At 37.6% G+C, this 20,362-nt stretch overlaps 1 protein-coding gene across 4 annotated transcripts in view; it reads left to right on the forward strand.

Annotated features, from left to right (window-relative positions):
- LOC115623605 (homeotic protein proboscipedia) overlaps positions 1-20,362 on the forward strand; it is a 54,073-nt gene that overhangs the window by 8,184 nt on the left and 25,527 nt on the right. For 2 of the 4 annotated variants that reach the window (XM_030518020.1, XM_030518022.1), the window contains exon 2: positions 15,083-15,097. The exons of the other annotated variants lie outside the window; for them this stretch is intronic. In XM_030518020.1, coding sequence (XP_030373880.1) covers positions 15,083-15,097 — 15 coding nt within the window. The remainder of the gene's footprint in view (positions 1-15,082; positions 15,098-20,362) is intronic. 4 annotated transcript variants of the gene reach the window in all.

A 20,362-nucleotide genomic window follows, 5' to 3' on the forward strand; every position in this document is an offset into this window, starting at 1 on the left:
TTCAAAATATCCAAAATTTGTTATTGTAAATAAAGTTAAAGACATAGTCAAGCAAAGTGCTTTTCACGCAAGTATTAAATAGTTTAACTAACAACATTCTTTGATTCTGACCCACTGTCTTACGGTCATTTGGCTCCAACAAATTAAGAAAACTTTGACGATATTAAATTTATGTACTAATAGGAATAATTAATATGTATTAAAAATATAACACAAGTACAACTAAATCCGCAGAGCTTGTATGATAAGATTGATGAGTCTAGCTCATATAATTGTTGATATTTTCGCGTTCATACAGACAGACATATGAAGTCTAATATGGCTCTATTAACTGTTTAAATATAGCAGAATAGTTTCAAATGTAAATAAAGTTAAAGAAATAGTCAAGCAAAGTTCTTTTCACGCAAGTATTGAATACTTTAACTAACAATATTCTTTGATTTTGACCCACTGTCTTGCGGTCATTTGGCTCCAACAAATTAAGAAAGCAATGTGAAAACTTTGACGATAGAATTAAACGCACGGCCAATATCGATTTAATTTTATTTCCACTCATTTAGCTAAAAGCTTTAGAAAAAATGAAAATAAAGGGAAGGCGACGATGAACAGAAAAAAACGCGAAATGAAAATATTTGTCTACGGTTAAATTTTAAAAAAGCATTTTATGAAATGACTGCACTGGCTGTCGATGTGGCTCTGGCCTCGCCTTAGAAAATTTGAATACATTACGGATGGTTGGCAAGTGTGTGGGGGGAGGGGCGGGGAGTCGCCCTCTGCAAATAAAGTGTGCGACGGACTGCTTAGTGTAGTGGACGGTGGAGAGTGGTGGATGCCACAACCCCGCCAACCCAGCCCCTGGACGGGGCGACGGCATGACAATGACACAACAAAAACCGCGCACTTAATCGCCACGGATCACATTCCGTAAAAACCGCGACGATAAAATTTTTTACGCTCTCTTCTTGTGTACTTAGTCAAATGGAAGGAACGCGGCTATAGCCACCCCTCTGACCCGTAGCTGCTCGGTGGCCCTCATCAGTTATTTGTCCACTCACAGGAGCTGAGGAACATAGCCGGTGGCTGGGCGGCTGGGTGGCTCGATGGCCCGGTGGCGCGTTTACATAATAATCGTAAAGAAGAAAATCAAATCCGAAATTATTTTCAATTTGTACGCGATTTATTTTTATGTCTTTCTTTAGAGGAGATGCCTTGGCGGTGCATTGTGAGCTCTACACCCAGTTTAAACGATTTGTAAACATTTGAATTGGATTTTCGGCCATAAAAATGCGTGTTAGCGGCATTGTTCGCCGTTTATCAAGAAACCGCGTACTGTCGCCTGCGTGTTGAAAGCTGGAAACTGAGCGCCATGTTGCACAAAGTGGAGCCAAGTTCCCGGCATTAGTGGGAGCATTATAAGCGAGCAAGTACATCTATTTATTACCGCATATCAGCGAGTTAATCGCATTACATTCGCTCCATTACATATGTACCAGGAACCGAGAACACTTCAGAGACACAATTTGCGAGGGGGGTGAGCGCTGGATAGTATGGAGAGTACAAGTATGGCGAACGCATTCGTTTAGTTAACAACTATAATAAATTAATGAATATTGAATAGATTATATATTCGCTGAAAAGGGAAGGGCTCAGTAGGAGTAAAGTAAAAGACAATAGTCGCGGACCGCCGTGCGTCTGTTCGCTTTAGAGTTTTATTGGAGACTGACACTTTTGCTATACATATTCTTTATGCTTACATTCGTATGCAACAGTGACAGATAACTTGTAGATAACATAAGATTATTATCTGCTTATATTAACATGCGTGCATTGGTACTTATGTTTGTATTGATTTTCAACACCCTTCCTCAATGCAAACATGTTTTACAAAAATTTTCAAATCAAATTTAACAGCTTTGTAAATGAACATGCTTCGCTTTAGGGAGATTTTTCGTTAAAATATCAGCTATCATTTCATTGGTTGATGTATACTGTAAAACAATTTGTTCTTCGTTTACAACCTGTCTTGCAAAATGATATCTAATATCAATATGCTTTGTTCTTTCATGGTGTACAGGATTCTTAGCTAATTGTTGAGCACTTAAATTATCGCCATGAAGAATAGTTGGAGTACTCGAGTCACCGCAGCCAATCTCCACTATAAGACGCCGTAGGTATATGGCCTCCTTACACGCAGTTGAAAGAGCCATATACTCCGCCTCCGTGCTGCTAAGTGCCACGCTGCGTTGCTTTTCAGATCGCCAGGATATGGGTCCTCCAGCCAAGTAGTATACATAGCCAGTATACGACTTGCGATCGATGCGGTCGCCACCCCAGTCTGCATCCACATAGCCGGTAAGGGGTTGTCCACACTCTTTGTAGTGCAACTTCAGGTCCACAGTTGACGCCAGGTATCGAAGCACATGTTTTACACCCACTAGGTGCTCTGCATGCGGATCTTGATTCCGTTGAGCTAACTTGGCAACGGAATGCAATATGTCTGGCCTTGTTGTAAGCGCCAGCCACATTAACTCGCCAATTGAAGACTGGTAGGATGCAATGTCAACCTTTTGACAATGCTCGCTGGTACATATCACTTGGAAACCAGCATCCAGTGGGGTCGCTGTAGGTCTACAGGTCTCGCATCCATGTTCACGCAATATGTCTTTGATGTATTGCGAATTGCTTAGCGAAATTTCGCCAAGCTCACCGTCGCGCTGCACTTCCATGCCAAGGAACAAATGCAGCTCTCCCTTGTCAACACATTCAAACGATGTTGTAATGGCTGACTTGATGTTGGCCAAGTCCTCTTTTGATCGGCATGCTATAATTATATCATCAACATAAACAAGGATTAATGATAAGTCACCTCTTCCGTTCCTTTTGTAAAGACACGGTTCATTTTCACATGCTACAAAATCTATGCCTTGTAGTACACAATCGAGCTTGGAGTTCCACTCGCGCCCCGACTGCTTCAATCCATATATTGCCTTTTTAAGCAATAAAGCCTTACTTGGATTATTGGGATCTGTGTATCCCTGTGGCTGCTTCATATAAACAGTTTCATGCAGGTCGCTATTCAAATAGGCGGTACACACATCTATCTGGTGAAGGTACAGCTTCAATTCCGCTGCTAACGCCAAAATAAACCGCACGGTTTCCAATCTGCAAACGGGTGAGAACGTCTCTACATAGTTCACGCCATACTTCTGGGAGCACCCTTTAGCAACGAGTCGTGCCTTGAAACGTTCGACTTTTCCATCAGAGTCACGTTTCAGGCTGTATACCCACTTGCAACCAACTGCTCGCTGATCTTTTGGTAAATCAGCCATCTGCCAGGTTTCGTTTGATTGTAGTGCCTGATATTCCTTTTGCATCGCCTCTTGCCAGAATACTGCATGTGTGCTACCAACGGCCTGATCATAGGATGTCGGAACCATTACGTCACTAGCAACCAATGCTCCAAGCACATTGTATTGCTTTCTTGGACGACCAGGTTTACCATTTCGAACAATTTTAGGCCGGCCTGGCCCAATCTTCACAGTATCCTCGTCAGAGTCTTCTTTTTCGACTGCACTCTCATATGCGTTGGAGCTGCTGTCGTCAGAACTGTGCTCACTGTCATCGTCGTCGATGCTTCTGTCACCATCCGTGTGAGTGACATGCTCTTGAACCTCGCATGCAGGAAAATCTACCGTAACGGTATCTTCATTGGTATGACCACCACAACGCTCATCAAATAGAATGTCTCGTTTTTCGACAATCGTCCTCGTCTCTGGGTCGTATAACCGATAGCCTTTGGCTGCTACCGAATACCCAACCATACGGTACTCATGCCCTTTGGGTTTGAATTTGCCTTTACGGGGACCCTTTGCAAGTGCAACTGCAATGGAACCAAAAACTTTTAGATGGCTAACACAGGGTTTCTTACCTGTCCACGCTTCCATTGGAGTCAGGTTGTTCAGTGCACTGGTAGGTGATCTGTTTCTTATGTATACTGCTGTGTTGACTGCTTCGGCCCACAAAGACTCGCCTAGGCCCGACTGCACCAATAAGCATCTGGACATCTCCGTTAATGTCCGGTTTGCTCTTTCCGCCACGCCGTTCTGCTGCGGAGTATAAGCCACGGTCAATTGCCTTGCAATACCATGGTGTTTCAGGAAACCGTTGAATGTTGTGTTGACAAACTCGCCTCCATTGTCGGTTCGAATACATTTGAGCTTTTTATCTGTTTGCCGTTCAACCAAGTTTTTAAATTCGACGAACTTACTGAACACTTCATCTTTCTTCCGCAAAAAATAAACAAATATACGCCTGGACTTGTCATCGATGAAGGTCAGAAAGTATTTGGATCCAGCAAGTGACTTCGTGTCGAATGGGCCGCATACATCAGCATGAACCAGTTCCAACAGCTCTTCGGCACGGTTAGTGCTTACCTTTGGGAATGGCTGTACATGTATTTTGCTTAGCATACACGTTTTGCAATTCAAGTTGTCTGGGAAAACAACCTTTCCAATACCACGCACTAGCTCTTTGCTGATCACTTCCTTCAGACTGGTAAAATTTAAATGGCCATAACGCTTATGCCACAATGTACCATCTGATTCAGTTGCGGAATAACACCTATTTTGTTTGCCTTGAAACATATAAAGGTTCCCAACTTTATTCGCTTTCAGTATACACTCGCCGTTTTGTATAACTTTAGCAAAATGTGGCCCAAAATGTATAACATTGTTCTTTTGCACTGACCGGCTGACGGACATAAAGTTGCCATTCATTTTCGGTACATACAGTACATCTGACAACACCAAGGTACAAAGTTCTGTCTGTAACTTCACCTCTCCTCTGCCTTCGGCCTTCAGGAAACCAGCGTCAGCTAAACCGATCATTTCAGTGTGCGCAATAAATTTTGAAAATAACGTCTTATCGCAACACATATGGCTTGTTGCTCCGCTGTCCAGACACCACATGTTGTTCTCTATCTTTCCAACGTCCAACGCATTTAACAAGCTGCTCTGCTTTTCCATCTCTTTCTTTGTCGATTGCTTTTTCCCTTCACCGCGAATTTTCTCACGCTTGCACTGTGCCTTGTAGTGCCCTTTTTCGCCGCAGTTGTAGCAAACGACGATTTTTGAATTCCTTTTTGAATTCGCTTTGGAATGCGCGACGATCTGCTGCGTAGCTATAAATGCTCTTGCATTCTCGCTCTCTCCATCTGCATTGCCTCTGCGCTCTCCCTCTTCCATCAGCTTGATACATAACACATCAAATGACGGTAAATTGTCACGCGTCTCAATGGCGACGACAAAATTTTCGTATGGTTCGGGCAAGCTTGACAACAACACGATTGTTTTTAACTCATCATTTAATTCGATGCCAACTGTACACAAACCATCCAGAATTTCGTTAAATTCGTGTATGTAACTTGAAATGCTTTGGCCTTGAAACATGCGTTTGCCTAGCAATTTCTTGTACAGCGACACTTTCCGTACAGGTCCACTCGGCTGATGAACGTCCTTTAACTTTTTCCATGCCTCGTACGAAGTGTTGCAATTTTTAATGAAGCCCAATTGTGAAGCTTTTACACTTAGCGTTATAATTGCTAATGCCTTTTCATCTTTTGGCCTTGAACTCTCAGTATTACTAGGTTCAGCACCTGATGCCACACTCCACAATTCCGCGTGCACTAAGACAGATCGCATCTGTATGCTCCATGAGTCATAGTTATGCTCTTCCAATTTGTCTATTTGATATAGCGCACTCATTTTTTAAATGTTATATTTCTTGAGTCACCAAACGATTACTATTTCACAATACTTTGAACTTCTCCTATGAGCCTATATGCCCTGGGCCCATAACCTATTGAATAGATTATATATTCGCTGAAAAGGGAAGGGCTCAGTAGGAGTAAAGTAAAAGACAATAGTCGCGGACCGCCGTGCGTCTGTTCGCTTTAGAGTTTTATTGGAGACTGACACTTTTGCTATACATATTCTTTATGCTTACATTCGTATGCAACAGTGACAGATAACTTGTAGATAACATAAGATTATTATCTGCTTATATTAACATGCGTGCATTGGTACTTATGTTTGTATTGATTTTCAACAATGAATTATCGGGTTTTACATAAAACGCCACTTATCAATGAGCACTCGAACTACCGTAATTACAGCAGGTGATGTCGTGGCTGGGAGGGGGCGGGCCATGGGTGGGCCCCAAAGACAAATGACTGTAAAAAACTGCCACAAATTATCATGCATGGGCTGTAGAAACTGATTAGTAGGTTGCCAAGTTACGCTCTGTTGAGTCACTCACCAGAATACAATGGAAATATTTCCTCAACATTGTCATTTTTCCCATTTAATACCCGTTCTTACTGCCCTTAAATGCCAATGAAACCAAAGCGGGCGCAGCTCTCAACAGTAACTTGCCTAAGTCTACAATTTAAAGTCAACTGTCTATGTGGCCTAGAAATCTTAAAAAAAAAAAAACCCCAGTTAAGTTTTTAGAGAGAATATATTCGTTAGGATTATTTGATTGCTTTATTTATAATTCGAATAAAGATGAAATATAGCCCTTAATTAAAGGGTTCACTTTGAAGATAGTTTTCCTTTTTTCTTCTTCTTTTTCTTTTGAGAATATTGCCGTACACTATACATTTAAATAAAAAAATGATTCTATCAATTGATAAGCCTCCATCTTATATTTACAAAATTATATTGAAGTACCATTTCGTACACCATATATTATGACGGATATGTTTGGTGAAAAATACATTCCTTTTTATATTCCGCACTATATTCTTTAACGATCAGTGCAAGATTCATTTGCTTTAAGTTAAAACTCAAATAATCGTATAGCTCTATTGCGGTTAGAAAATGTTTCTGAACTCTATCACAATAAAGTCTTGTAAACAAAGTATTTCAAAGAAGTAAATTTATTTAGTTATGTTATATGTTAGTTATAAATATTAAAAAGATTATTGATTAAACATAATTCTGATATTATGTATTGCTTATTAAATGAAACCGAATTAAATTCTTGCTATGGTGTTAGACATTGTAGCTGCATTGCGAATGACTTCCTTGTAACAAATAATTGAAAATCGCATTCCATCGAAGCAGATAATGCTTTCTATAGTTGAAGTCTGGGAAATAAAAATTCCCAGTGACCACTTGCCCAATTATTTAGAGTAGGCAGCATATTTAAACCCTTTTTATATTCTTTGTAAAATTTGTTTCAAAAACATTGTATCACACAATAGTTGTCACAAACTCGATTGATTATATTTAAGTTTAAAATGTTTCAACGGAAACGTGAAGTCTAGAAAATTCAACGCACTTTATTCGCGATATATATAAATCTAAGTCTTTTATTCTTTCCATGAGAATGTATGTTAGATATGGCCTATCATTATTATTATTACGATTTATTAGTAAGTATTTAAGGGACAAGTATTAAGGCACTTACTTTCATTAGTCACTACCAGCAATTACTTTTGACTTGAAACCCCTGAATAGTAATTCAATATTTATTGTTCTTTTCAATAAAATCATCTCTTTAAAGTTAGCTTTTCATTTCGTATTCATTTCCAACTGCGCCAGAATTTTTCGTTACCTTATTTCAAAGGTAATTTATTATCCGATTTATTTCCATCAACTTTTAAAGTGTGATGAATGTAACGAAACGCGAAGGGCTGTAGATTTGATTTCAGACCATCCTCATCCCCATCCGCACCACAACCAACAACCAACACCACACAACAACAACAACAACAGCAGCAAGAAGAACAAACATTTAACGGCGTTTAAAAGAGCATGAAAAGTCAACAGAAACATAAGCAACAACCACAAGGGAACACATGCTCCAAGCAACGTCCTTTCCCTCCTTTGCCTAGGACAAAGGTCGTGCATGTGTGTGTGTGTGTTTTAAATAAAACTAATGTTTGTGTGAAAACGGATTTTCTGTTTGTCATCGACTGTGTGTGAGCGTGTGTGTGTGTCTCTCTCAGTTGGTTTGTGTGCGCTTCCCACTGTTTTATATTCAAATGCTGAACCACAAAAAGGATTCCTGCCGTATTCAAATATATACGAGTTTATATGCACAGATTTAAATTCGCAGAATCCTTAAGGCAGCTGGCAGCGAGGATGTCAAGGATGCTTTCCGCCGAGTCATGCATCATATCTGCCCTTTGAGCGGGGTGTGAGAGGTGGTTCGGGGTATGGGGGGAGTGGTGCAGCGCGTGGACGACACGTGATTCCGTTGGTCGTAAATTTACGTGCACGAATTTTTAGTGCTTTGTAGTTTTAATTTGTGGCTTGTTGAGAAATGTTAACCGAATTATTTATGTGATGAGTGATAAAAAAATATGATTGCACAAAACACAGAAGTTGGGTTGAAACTTGAGACTGCGGATATTGACCTGAGACAGCGATAGAGGCAGAGGTAGAGGTAGAGGCACGTAATATAGTAGAGTACCTGAGATATGCCACATTTTAAAATGTCAACGCATTTTTGCACCCCAAATATAGTAGAGTTCAAAGCTCACACCTCGGCGCAAAATGTCACTCAACCATAAACATTTTAGCCATCGATGTGCGGCTGCTGGGGGTGCCATGTGTGTGTGTGTGTGTGTGTATCTGTGTGTGTGAGTATCATCCATCATTTTGGACTTGACCTTTTTTCTAAGCTTCCGTTTAGCAAGAGAATCTTTAATTTTGTACTTTTATCTCGACAACGAGAACGACATGGACGACGGCGTTGATGGAGAAGATGAGATGCACACCACTCCCGTGCACATGTTACAGATACTCGGCATTTACACACACAACCACCCACTCACACACACCCACCCACACACACACACATGTCTACCTTGCAACAGCTTTCGGTTATTTTTGGGGGCGCACAAACAAACAGGCCGCTGACAGCTAAACGTCATTTGGCAGACGCATGAAACGACACTCTGACTGACAGCCAGACATGCTACAAAAGCGCACACATATATCTATATAGTATATAGTATATATTTTCCCAACTCTCCTTAGTGCGCTGCGTGATTATCATGTTGGCCAGAAGTTCCAGCATGGCCGTCGAGATTTCCCGCTGAACGACCATCGAGCAGTCGGAGTCGTGCGTGTTAAAAATGAATTTGTCATCGGCAAAGTGTGTGACATGTTTGCGAATAAAACACGCTCCGCTCCGGTCTGCTCCGGCAGCAGAAATCACGGCAATTCATCAATTGCTTGGCCTTGGGAAGGACGCTTGCCCTACAAGGATATGCAGTCAGTCAGCGAGTCAGTCAGCCATGTAGGCAAGCCGCTGATTGATTTGCATCGCAAAATTTCAAATTAAATTGACATTTTTATTTTATGCCGCTTCTGGTTGTAATTATTTTTGTTACTCTTGCCAAAAACGAATAATTATGTCAGTCGCATTTATGAGCTGTGATCGATCGATCGATCGGATTCAGTTAATATTTTTAACCGATTGCGTTTAGAAATTTTCAAGCCAATTGTGCTTTAAATGATGCTTGAACTTTGTCTTTTGGGGTTGGACTGAAAAGGTGATCTTTGTTAGATCAGCAGTTAAAAAATGTGGTCTTACAATTGGAGCCTTTAAAAATCGAACTGAATACGGCATTAGTTGAGCGCTGTTCATTAAGAATGTTAAAGATGCAATATTATAGACAGACGATTAAAGCAAATATTTTCCAGCAGCTTTTTTCATGATCAACAATCTGTCGATATGCGCAAGCTTTGAAAAGGACTTTAAAAGAATTTCCATTATTTCAAGCAGTCCTCTTAAGCCTTCTATTCTACTATATTCTATAAACACACATAATATTATTATAATGTAATATTATTATTACACAAATAATATACGTACATAGAACTCTTTTAATTGCTTAAACAAATTATAAAATTTGTTTATCAATAAAGTTCTCTGCAAAACCATATAATGATCCCTTTTAAACTCTTCGCTTTTAAATTGTGTTAAAATTAAAGAACTCTTCATTAAGTTTCTATGGCTGGTTGTTGGGTTGCTATGAATCCTAAATAATTTTGTGTTTTCCGAAAAAGTAGAGACAATATTAGCTGTTTACTAAATCCATATGCAATGTAAATATTAAATATAGAAAAAAGTTTATTTACTTTAGGTTCTTGTACTAAGAAAAGAGACAATGAAACTTAAATTTAATCAAGTATTGTGCTATAAAAATTATTGGGAAGGTAGAACCAAATATCGTTTTTTTTCCATGCTCCTCCACTGTCTCTATTTTAGTTGTGTTTATTTTTGAAGGCATCTTATAATGGGGGCAACAATAATGTTATGCTTACATTTTATGCAAATATTGTCAACAAAAAGTTCCTGAAAAAACGGTATTTTTTTTTCTTTTAAAAAAAGCATAGTTTTTTTTACAAAAATCGTTATTAATTTATAATTAATAATTAAGCTACATGTGGGAGAAGTAAACATCTTTTTTCATATATTATTATAACTAATCAATATTCCAAGCCAATGTGCTTTAAGACCCAGACTGTCTAAGACTTTACAGAGTACATATATTTAATTTGTATTTTATTTAGATTAACAAGCAGATTTTAACAGATTTCTTAACCATAACATTCAAAAACAATTCGTTTTTTTAGCTTCAGCTAACAATGATTCAAAATCGAAGCAATATGTTATTTAAAGATTGAATGTTAATTAAGGACTATTAATGCCAGGACATGTACAGCCTGGAGCTACAATTGGAATTGTTACTAAAATAGATTGTTGTGCTATGCATTTGAATAATGTTAATAGAATTCATAATCTATTCAATGTGTGTGCCATCGAACGCTGGACACTCGCATTGGTTGTGCATAAATAAATAACTGTCGGTACAAAATTTGTTTTGTAATTACAAGGGCTCGATGGCGGCGGTTATTAATTTATTTCGTACATGGCGAACAGTTATAGACGTGGTGTACATAATATGTCATAAAAATGTAATAAGTGGCCCATTTATGAACAAGTTGAGTGGCGTTTTGGCCACTGGGGGCCAACTGGTTGACTGCTGGCTGGTTACACGGTTCCATGGCTCTAGTAATTGGCGCTGTTTAGATCTAATGTCGATGCTTTTAAATGTCGCATTGGGGACTATGGATGGATATGAAGAGGGGGGAGGGATTTTCTGGTCGCCCGGATCATTGAACAATTGGCTGCATTTTTTTGAATAATTACGATTATGATTTGGTTGAATGGTGCAGAGCATGAAATTGATATGCAATTAAAATAATATTTTTCGCTATAAGCTGAGCATTTATAACAATTTTGGCATTGATAGCATCGGCACGTCGATGTCATATAAAAATATAAATATATATAAACATATATACCTATATATAGCTGCACATGAATTTTTATGGCTGGCAAGGACAGCAACAGCTGGCGCTGATTTTGCCAAATGTGCGTGAAATATTAATTTCGTTTTTCAATTTTTGCAAAATACATACATACTCGTACTATATATCTGCTATAATTTTTGCAGGAGTGCTGGCATTAAAGTTAGCTCTTTTTCATTTTAATTTTTCTCACTGGTTTTTCATTTTTGTTGCTTGACAACAACAACAACAACAACAACAACAATGGCAACGACAACGAACGACTGCTGCGGTTAATGGCTTTTGAATGCAAATTCAATTTTATCGCACTGTTCGTTTTAATAAGATTTCTTTCTGGCTTTCTGGCCGGCTCTGCCGTCGCCACGCTTCGATGTTGTTGTTATGTGTCGTCGATGACGGTAGGAAAAAGGTGCAGTGCATCACAGCCATGGCTCTGAGACTCTGTGAGTCGGAAAAACGAAAATTAGTTGCAAGCCCAGGCAATGGCAACGGCAATGGCAAGAAAATGTTTAAACACTTGAGCCGCAAGACACGCGACTGCGAAAAAATGCTTTTGGCGCCACTCGCCAGTCGAACCACCACCCTACCAGCGCTCTCACAGCGGTGGTGGTGGTTCACACAAGCGCACACACACACACACACTTATGCACACAGATACTTATGCATTGCGAGCAAACTCTACTTTTACCTTTCGTGCTTGGAGGGCACAACCTACAATCCAACAAATTGCGTTTTGTGCTAGAGTGGGTGGGAAAACTGTCAGAATGAATGAGTAGACTGGTCACACCTACTGTCAGTCAGCTCAGTGGGCAACAACAACTAAAATAACAACAACAGCAGCAATGGCAACAGTATCATTGGACTGGCAAAGGCGTTGCCTTTTAACTGGGCCGTGCCATGCCGGGCTCTGTTCTGGTCTCAGTCCAGCATTCTACTGGACTCCACAACAACTGCTGGCCAAACAACTTTAAAGCATACTTGTTTTCCTTCTTTTTTTTTAAACATTTCCTTTACAATTACGTTAAGTAATGCGCAAAGTCGAGAGCCCTTCAATTATGCACAAGGTCTGTGTTTTAATCAATTGCTGTAGCCAGTGACTGATATAGGCGGCTGATTGTCCAAAGGACAGACCAAGAGTCGTTAGACAGATGTGGAAACATAAATAAATATATAAATATATATGAATAAATAAGTATAAAAAATATATATATATAAAAGTAACACTGCATTTCGAAAATATAAAATCACTCCCTTTCCATTAAATAATATGTATTTTAAGAAGTAAAAAGTACTTCTACATCTAAAAACGTTAAGGAAGTTTCAAAATTGTGCTTTTATTTATTTTAAATATTTTATTTTTATAATATTTCTCCTTTACCTCTGAGTGACTGCTTTATTCATTAATTTGTTTGCCGCTAAATAGCTAAGATACGTTTTCTTTGCTCTAAAAAAAAAATTCAACCCGTCAATGAGGTAAAATTGTCCTTAAAGTTAAATATAAAATTTGGTTTGAAATTTAGTTGCTTAAAAAATACATTATTGAATATAGATACTTGAAAAAGTATTGAGAAACTATCGGAAAGGCCCTGCTTCATTTTTAAATGTGTTTCATACTTTCTTAGACTTTATTTGGAATTTTTACACTTAGTTGTTTCTATTTCAACTACTTTGTGAATTTGAAGTTACTCGACATAATGAAGTCTCTCTTGTTATTTTATATTTCAGCTACTAATCATGAAATATTTATTGTGAATTTGTTATTATTCATAATTGTTCTCTTAAGTTTGTCTTATATTAATGAATCTGAATTACATTTTCGAAAATATATTATAAATAAAATTGTTTAGAAAATAAAAATATATGTACAAACAGTTTCTAAATGTGTTTATTTTTCACAAAATATTTCCTTGGCTTGATTATAGTTTTGAAACAAAGAAATTCAAATGAATTAAAGATTCTTAGAATGAGACAAATATTTATTTATTAACTACTTAAATTACTGTGTTCGTACTGCAAATTATAATTAAACATTATTTGGAATCAATTAATCTAAGAAGACACGCTTTAGAGGCACTTTACAACAATTTACAAAATAGAATTTGTATTTAATGTTTATGTAGAAGAAAAGGTCGGACGCGTCAATTGCTCGGACAATTCGTTTTATATATAATTTCATATTTTACTAAATCGCATACAAATATACATATGCACAAAAAAAAGTGCATTAAATGTTAAGAAAATGTTGTTAAACTCAGAACTAGTCTGTAAAGTAACTAGACTGGTTTTTGTGTTCGCGACTCTGGCATGAGTTCCACAATTGAACGGCAAATAAATCGCCAGTCATATGCCTGAGCTTCAAGGCAGCTGCATATTTTTGGCATTTTGCTAATCATGCCGCCACTGGCGACCTCAGAAAATATTAATATTAGTTATGAAACTGCATAATCTGCTCGATACGCAGCCCCACCAGCCAGACCGAGCAATCCCCTGCCCCACCTGCCACAATCGAAGACCCTGAGCCAGACACTATTATTTCCGACAGCATGATTTTATTTGCGCATACGTCGCTGCCGCATAAACAAACCAAACCAAAGGACTTCCAACAGTCCCCATCCCCTCTCCCCTCCCCCACAAACAACCCGACAGAACACAACCCGACCAGGCCAGACCACCCCGTTGATTACTTATGATATTTCGCTTGGGCGCTTCCGCCATTTTTGCGAAAATAATAGACTGCCACAGACAAGAGTGTCCGCCTGTCAGGCAGCAAGGCGCGCCATCAGAGGCGGCCTTTCCTCGAGACATACTTGCCGCTTATAAGCTTTTTTGCTATCGAACTCCATGAAACTTCTCAATTACTTACTTTCAAAGTTGTTTAGTATTTTGCCAGCGTGTCGAGTGTGGTGGCAACATGGCCGCCACAACAACTCCGAGCGTCAAGCTCTCCAGCTTGGGACCACTTGGTCGCTTGACCGCTCGTTACGTGCTGGATGTGCCGCCTTCTGGTCACATGCAAGAACTTTTTACTTCCGCTGCCACATTTGGGGTTAATTATTTTCCACTTTTGAGCTCAATTTCTTTACACACATACATACATAAGCACATTTTTGTAGTTTGCGAAGATGCTCCTTTCCTTTAAGCCGAGAGAAGTTTTGAGAGAAGGATGTTTAATGGCTACAACAGTTTTTGTGATTAAAAGTCTTTTACTTGTCAGTTGGTATTGAACAAGAGTGGCTTTAATATTAAGAAATCAAAATGAAACTATAGGTTTATTGATCATCATTTGACTAGGTTTTTTTTTTTATATTTCGACTATTAACTCAATTTTCCCTTACTTCCGTTTCCACTCGCTCGAATGTTACTTCAAGCTCCAAGCTGGCTTTTCATCTTATCCATTCAACTGGGGAAAATGGGCTGCATTTTCCGATCACTCTTTTTTCTCTTACCCATTAAATGAGCTGTGTATTAAGACATCGAATTATTAACCAAAATTCGAAGACAACTTCTATAAAACTGAGACAATGCAAAACGCTAACTAAATTAATTTTTATTCTTTTCTTTAGTTCACAGAAACTGTAAAACTGTTACCAACATAATTCCAAATATATTACCTTAATCTTTAAGATAAATTATATTTTTTGCCACTTTTTTCCCATGACTAATTCCAGCATTTCTTTTTGCTTTATTTTCAGGTGATAATTCCATAAGTAAGTAAATGCCAAAATCCCAAACCAACTACAACATATCTACATATTTGAATTGGCTAAGTAAGAAACATACATTCCTATATACTACATACATATATATACTCGTACACACACATTGCATTCGTTTGGGCAACAGCTCGAGTTCGTGGCAAATGTCAGTTGGACAATAATATATACATAGTTGGAATACACTTCTTCTATTTTTTGTTTTTAGCACGGTCTTCTGGACTGGCCCGCAACATGATTAAATGTTTTTATATTTTTCATGCTTGATACATAAACCCCCAACCTCCAACCTCCAAGCTAGTGTGAAGGTTATGTAAGAAAAATAGTCAAAAACGAGGCAAAAACAAAACGCCTTAGCCGTAGTTTTAATTTTTATTTCATTGTTTAAAAAAATTCGGTCATTTGTTTTGCGAGGGCCAGCCGCTGGCGAAGGCAAAACGAGCTGCTAACTAACGATAAAAGTATTACACAAAAAAAATTAGTGTATATACATACATACATACATATATTCGAGTCTACATAATCGCAAAGCTGCAGAGAAATTTTGTCCAGTTCGCATATATATCCAATTAGTTTCGTTTTGTTTTATTTCGAACTACATTTCGTGGCATTTTTGAAGCCATCCCTGCCATTTTGAATATGAAATTTGAATGTTGAGCGTAACGTCACCCATTGTTACACTCAAAGAAATAGCTGCCTTACAATTAGTACTAAATATTTCTTCTCTGTGTATAATAATTTAAAATTAATTTAATAATTTAATTTTCTTGCTTAAACCCAATTTTCTTTAGCTTTTCTTTCATTTTCAAAGTGAATTTAATAATTCCCATAAAATTTAGAAAATCTGAATCGAAATTTGACTAGTTACTTAAAAAAGCACAAAAGTTATTGTTTTAACTAAATTTAAACAAGCTTTCTGCGTAATTAAACACAGTTTTAGAAAGTTTCCAGAAAAATATGTGAAATAATTATTATAATTTTTTTTAAACTTACTTTCAAAGTTACTTTTTAATTTAACAAATATTTTGAGCAAAATATATATTAGTTATTCCGCGAAAGGAGTCATTGACTTCCAGCATAAATATGAGCGATACTTGGCTTTATATAATTTTTTCCGAAATAAATATTTATATCCAAAAAATTGCAAGTAAAATGCACTTTTTTTGGGGATAAAATATTTTGCGGATAAAATTTCAAAAAGCATATAAATTACTTGTTGAAGCCTCAACTTTACCTCATAAAGAGAAAACAAACTGGGTCTGTTATATATTTTCTGTTATTTATTCATAGAACTTTTTCAAATACATATGTACTTATTAAAACCTGACGCCGAATAATGGAATCATTAGAATTACGAGTACACCAAATATTACTCTCCTTTTTTTAAAAAAGAAATAATTTGGTTTCTAATATTATACTTTTCTAGAAAAAAATATGTAGTACTTGAAGAAAGAAATATATAAGTATATATGTAGTACTTATTAAAAATAACTTTTTCTTGAAGAAACTAACTTCCAATTAGTTGTTTAGAGCCATTTCTTTAAAAATTTTGAGAGTGCAGCGGATCTTAGCTACTAAACACATACATACATACATACGTATATACAATAATACATAGATGTATGTATGTGTATATAGAAAAAAGTAAACCAATCAACCGTCAAGCATTGGGACATGAAGTGTATTTGGACGGAAACAGCGCTTTTTCATGTTCGTGACCAAAGTTTAAGCGCGCTGCGGGCTTGAATACAAAAATTTTTACCTGAATTAAATTAAGTAACAAAACACGAACGTATTTTTTGTTGTGCCTCACACACACACATACACACACCATTCTTCCTTTGCTACCTTTATTTCTTTTGGCGTTGCTGTTTGCATAGTGTATAAAAAAAGAAGAAAAAAACAGTACAAAGAGAGAGAATAAAACTCAAAATGAAACACGCTACCAGGTTGAATTTTTTGCCCCCTCCTAGCCTGTTCAACATGCCCCCAACTTGTAATATCATTTGTCGACTCATGTAGAGGCTAACACACACAAGTGTGCGTGTGTGTGTGTGTTTGTGTCTGTTTTGGTCACGTTGGTGCTCGGACGACGACTGTGTTGGTATTGGTAAAGCGGTTGCGGAGGAAATAATTACATGATTGAGGCACAAAACTCAAACACACACACACACACATGCACATATATGAAACAATGACAACAACAACCACTTTCTTAGTCGTTGTTGCTGTCGTCGTCATCAGCGTTGTTGTCTGATCGGAAAGAACATGTCAGCCAGGCCCAGCGTACTCCGAGGGTCTCTGCGGCTCTGACCATTGCATGACATGCTCGCACACACACACACACACACATATATCCACTTGTATATAAACATAAATATATACATACAAGTACACACATATAGTACATATGTGTGAAAACGCCGGCATATGAATGAATGAATGGCGGCTCTTGATATAGAATTCTTGTTTGGTTTTACTTTTTATTGTTGTGGTTGTTCTTCATTTTTTTTTTATTTTTATAATTCATGCCAAAGCCGCAATGACGACGGCCCTGAGGCAATTATTGTATCGCTTTGCCACAGCAACAGCCACAGCCACAGCCACTGCCACAAACCCAAACCCAAGCCCATCCACAGACCCAGTCATGGCCACAACGCGCACCAAGGCGAGGAGTGGGGAGAGTTTTGTTGTTGAGAGGCAAAGGTGTAGGTCGTTCGAGCATATGTGTTATTGGCCAGTCATTTATATACTTATATGTACATATATATTTATGGGTAAATATGAGGTAGTGACATGTGTTATACAATGCTCAGGTTGCCTCGAAATGCGCCTCAAATGCCAATGAAATAGTTCATCAAACAGCAAATATCTATAGCTATAATTAATTAGAGAATGGAAGTATAGTAAGTACCAGAAGCTCAAAGGCAGCTTTGGCCTTTCATGGCTTATGATATTATTATTTATTCCTAACTACAAAGTATTATTTTGATTAGAGCCAGTGTTTCTAATAAATTAGAAGAACTTTTCAAAAAAATTTGTCACTTCTCTATGTACTATATAAATTGCAATTATTTGTTTTGTAAAAGTCCTCCTTATTTCGTACTTTTCTAGCTAGTTTTAACTTCCCAAAACCTTCTAAATTTTTAATATGATTATGCGAAGTTCAAGCACAGCAATTTTTAATATGAAAATGATCAAAAATTCGACGTTTATAATCAAGGCCTGACTAGCTCGGTGAGGAGCCACAGTTGCTCAAAGTTTAGGAAATTGCAATACTGATTAGTAGAAGATATGAAGTATAACTTTTTCTAAACCGATTAAAGACTAGATTAAGCTGCTTAGCTATGTATGGCAGCTTTTTAAAGGAATTTGATAATACCTTCAGCTTAGAGTGTTGATATACAGCATACTATATATAGTAGTATGTTTCCTTAACAATCCCTTAAACGTTTGAGACTCTTGCCTTCAGATTTTATTAATATTTCAGCCTTCATAAATTGACAACTTTAATATATTTAGTTCTATAAACACTTTTCCAATGACCAAGTGCCGTCAGGATAGTCCCGCATGGTCAAGACGACTGGCTTAAAGTCTGAGAAGCGTAGTTGTGATTAATTTCTAATTCCAACTAATGCTCCGCAAAGTGTTTGTGTTCGTGTTCGCTGTTCTGTTTACATTTTGCTGCCGTGTTTTTGTGTGTCTTCTAATGTACCTTGATAAAACGCTCTCATTCCACATTCACATCCCCCTCCCACGGTCCAGTTGGCCAAGTTTCGTGGGCGCTGCCCTACCCCCGAGCGATTGCGCCGGCCACCGCCTCCAAAAGACTATACTCGAGTCGACTCAACGTTCGGGCCCACATGTTTGCATCATTAATCATGACGTTTCAGCTCGGACACATTTGTCCGATCGGCAGCGGTAACAGCAGCAGCGGCAGCAGCAGCGGCAGCGGCGCATCATTGTAATGAAAACGTTTTGAAAGCGCGCAGACTAACGGATACTTTGAGACGAAAGAGAGACAGACGTGGACGCGGACGCGAACGTCGACGTGGACGTGGACGCACAGCGGGATGGCAGTGCGACGGCCCGGCGACGGGGAAGCGAACGACGACAAAGACCGACGACAGACAATGCACGCCGAGGTTAGCAATTTGAAGACAAATATTTCCACAATGCGAATACAAAGCACACGACAGGCCAACGACAACTCCCTCGACCGCACATGTAAATACTAGTCGGCTATTTAACGAAACTATTAGCTTGATTGTGGCAGAGTTTTGGTCAGGTACGACTATACTATACTTGTAGAGCAGCTTTACAAACCTAGGCACATAGATAAGCTGCTTAAAGAGGGTCGATTGAAGAAACTACCTTTCTTCGTCTGTTAGACTTAAAGCAATAATTGTTATAATAGCTTAAGGCCTTAGTTGATATTGCTTTAACTGCTTATGAGCAACTGAAAAAAATTTATATTTATTTCAGAATAAATTAGAAGTGTTAAAATATCTTCTAAAGCTATGGCCAGACAGGGAATTAATTTGTACACCTAAAAGATTGAAATTTAGAAACTTTTCAAAATATAATTTGATTTCAAATTATTTGTATGAAGAACTGTAGCTTAGGGCTTACAATTGTTAACATTTTTATAGTGCACACACCTTTTTGGCATTTGGACTTTATTTTTTTATTGGAATAATATAAAACGAAGGCTTAACTTAAATAATTGTCTTTTTGGCAGCAATTATAGTTGTTAATATTTTATACATAATTCCGTTCATTTGTGTACAAGTTATCGCTGAATAAAATCTTTTTTCTATACCTATTTAAATGAAACTGATTTTGCAGATATATAGTTACTTTTCATCGGGCATTTTATTCTTGAAAGATAATTTAGTGTTTCCAAACAATTCTATCTAGATATATCTAAGACTTCGCATGCTTCGGCTTAGTGTATCCCAAAAAATGCTTCTCTTTTATTAATTATCTTAAAATCTTAAAAAAGTATCAGGAAAATTGGACTTAACCTTGATTTTAAAATGAAATATAGTCAGTTGTAATCGGGCGATATTAATGGAATCAAAAAATAAGCCTTTTGCTGCCGTATTTCAGTTAATATTAATTTCTTAATTCAAACAACGTGATCGCTTTTGATGCATCTTTCAACATCTAAATCGGTTGATAAGAATATAAAAGTTATTGGCGTATTAGAAATATAAGTTAAATGAAATCTCCAAAATATTTATTAAATAAAAACAC

Source organism: Scaptodrosophila lebanonensis, unplaced genomic scaffold, assembly GCF_003285725.1.
Source record: "Scaptodrosophila lebanonensis strain 11010-0011.00,11010-0021.00 unplaced genomic scaffold, SlebRS2 tig00000053-arrow-pilon, whole genome shotgun sequence".
Lineage (NCBI taxonomy): Eukaryota > Metazoa > Arthropoda > Insecta > Diptera > Drosophilidae > Scaptodrosophila > Scaptodrosophila lebanonensis.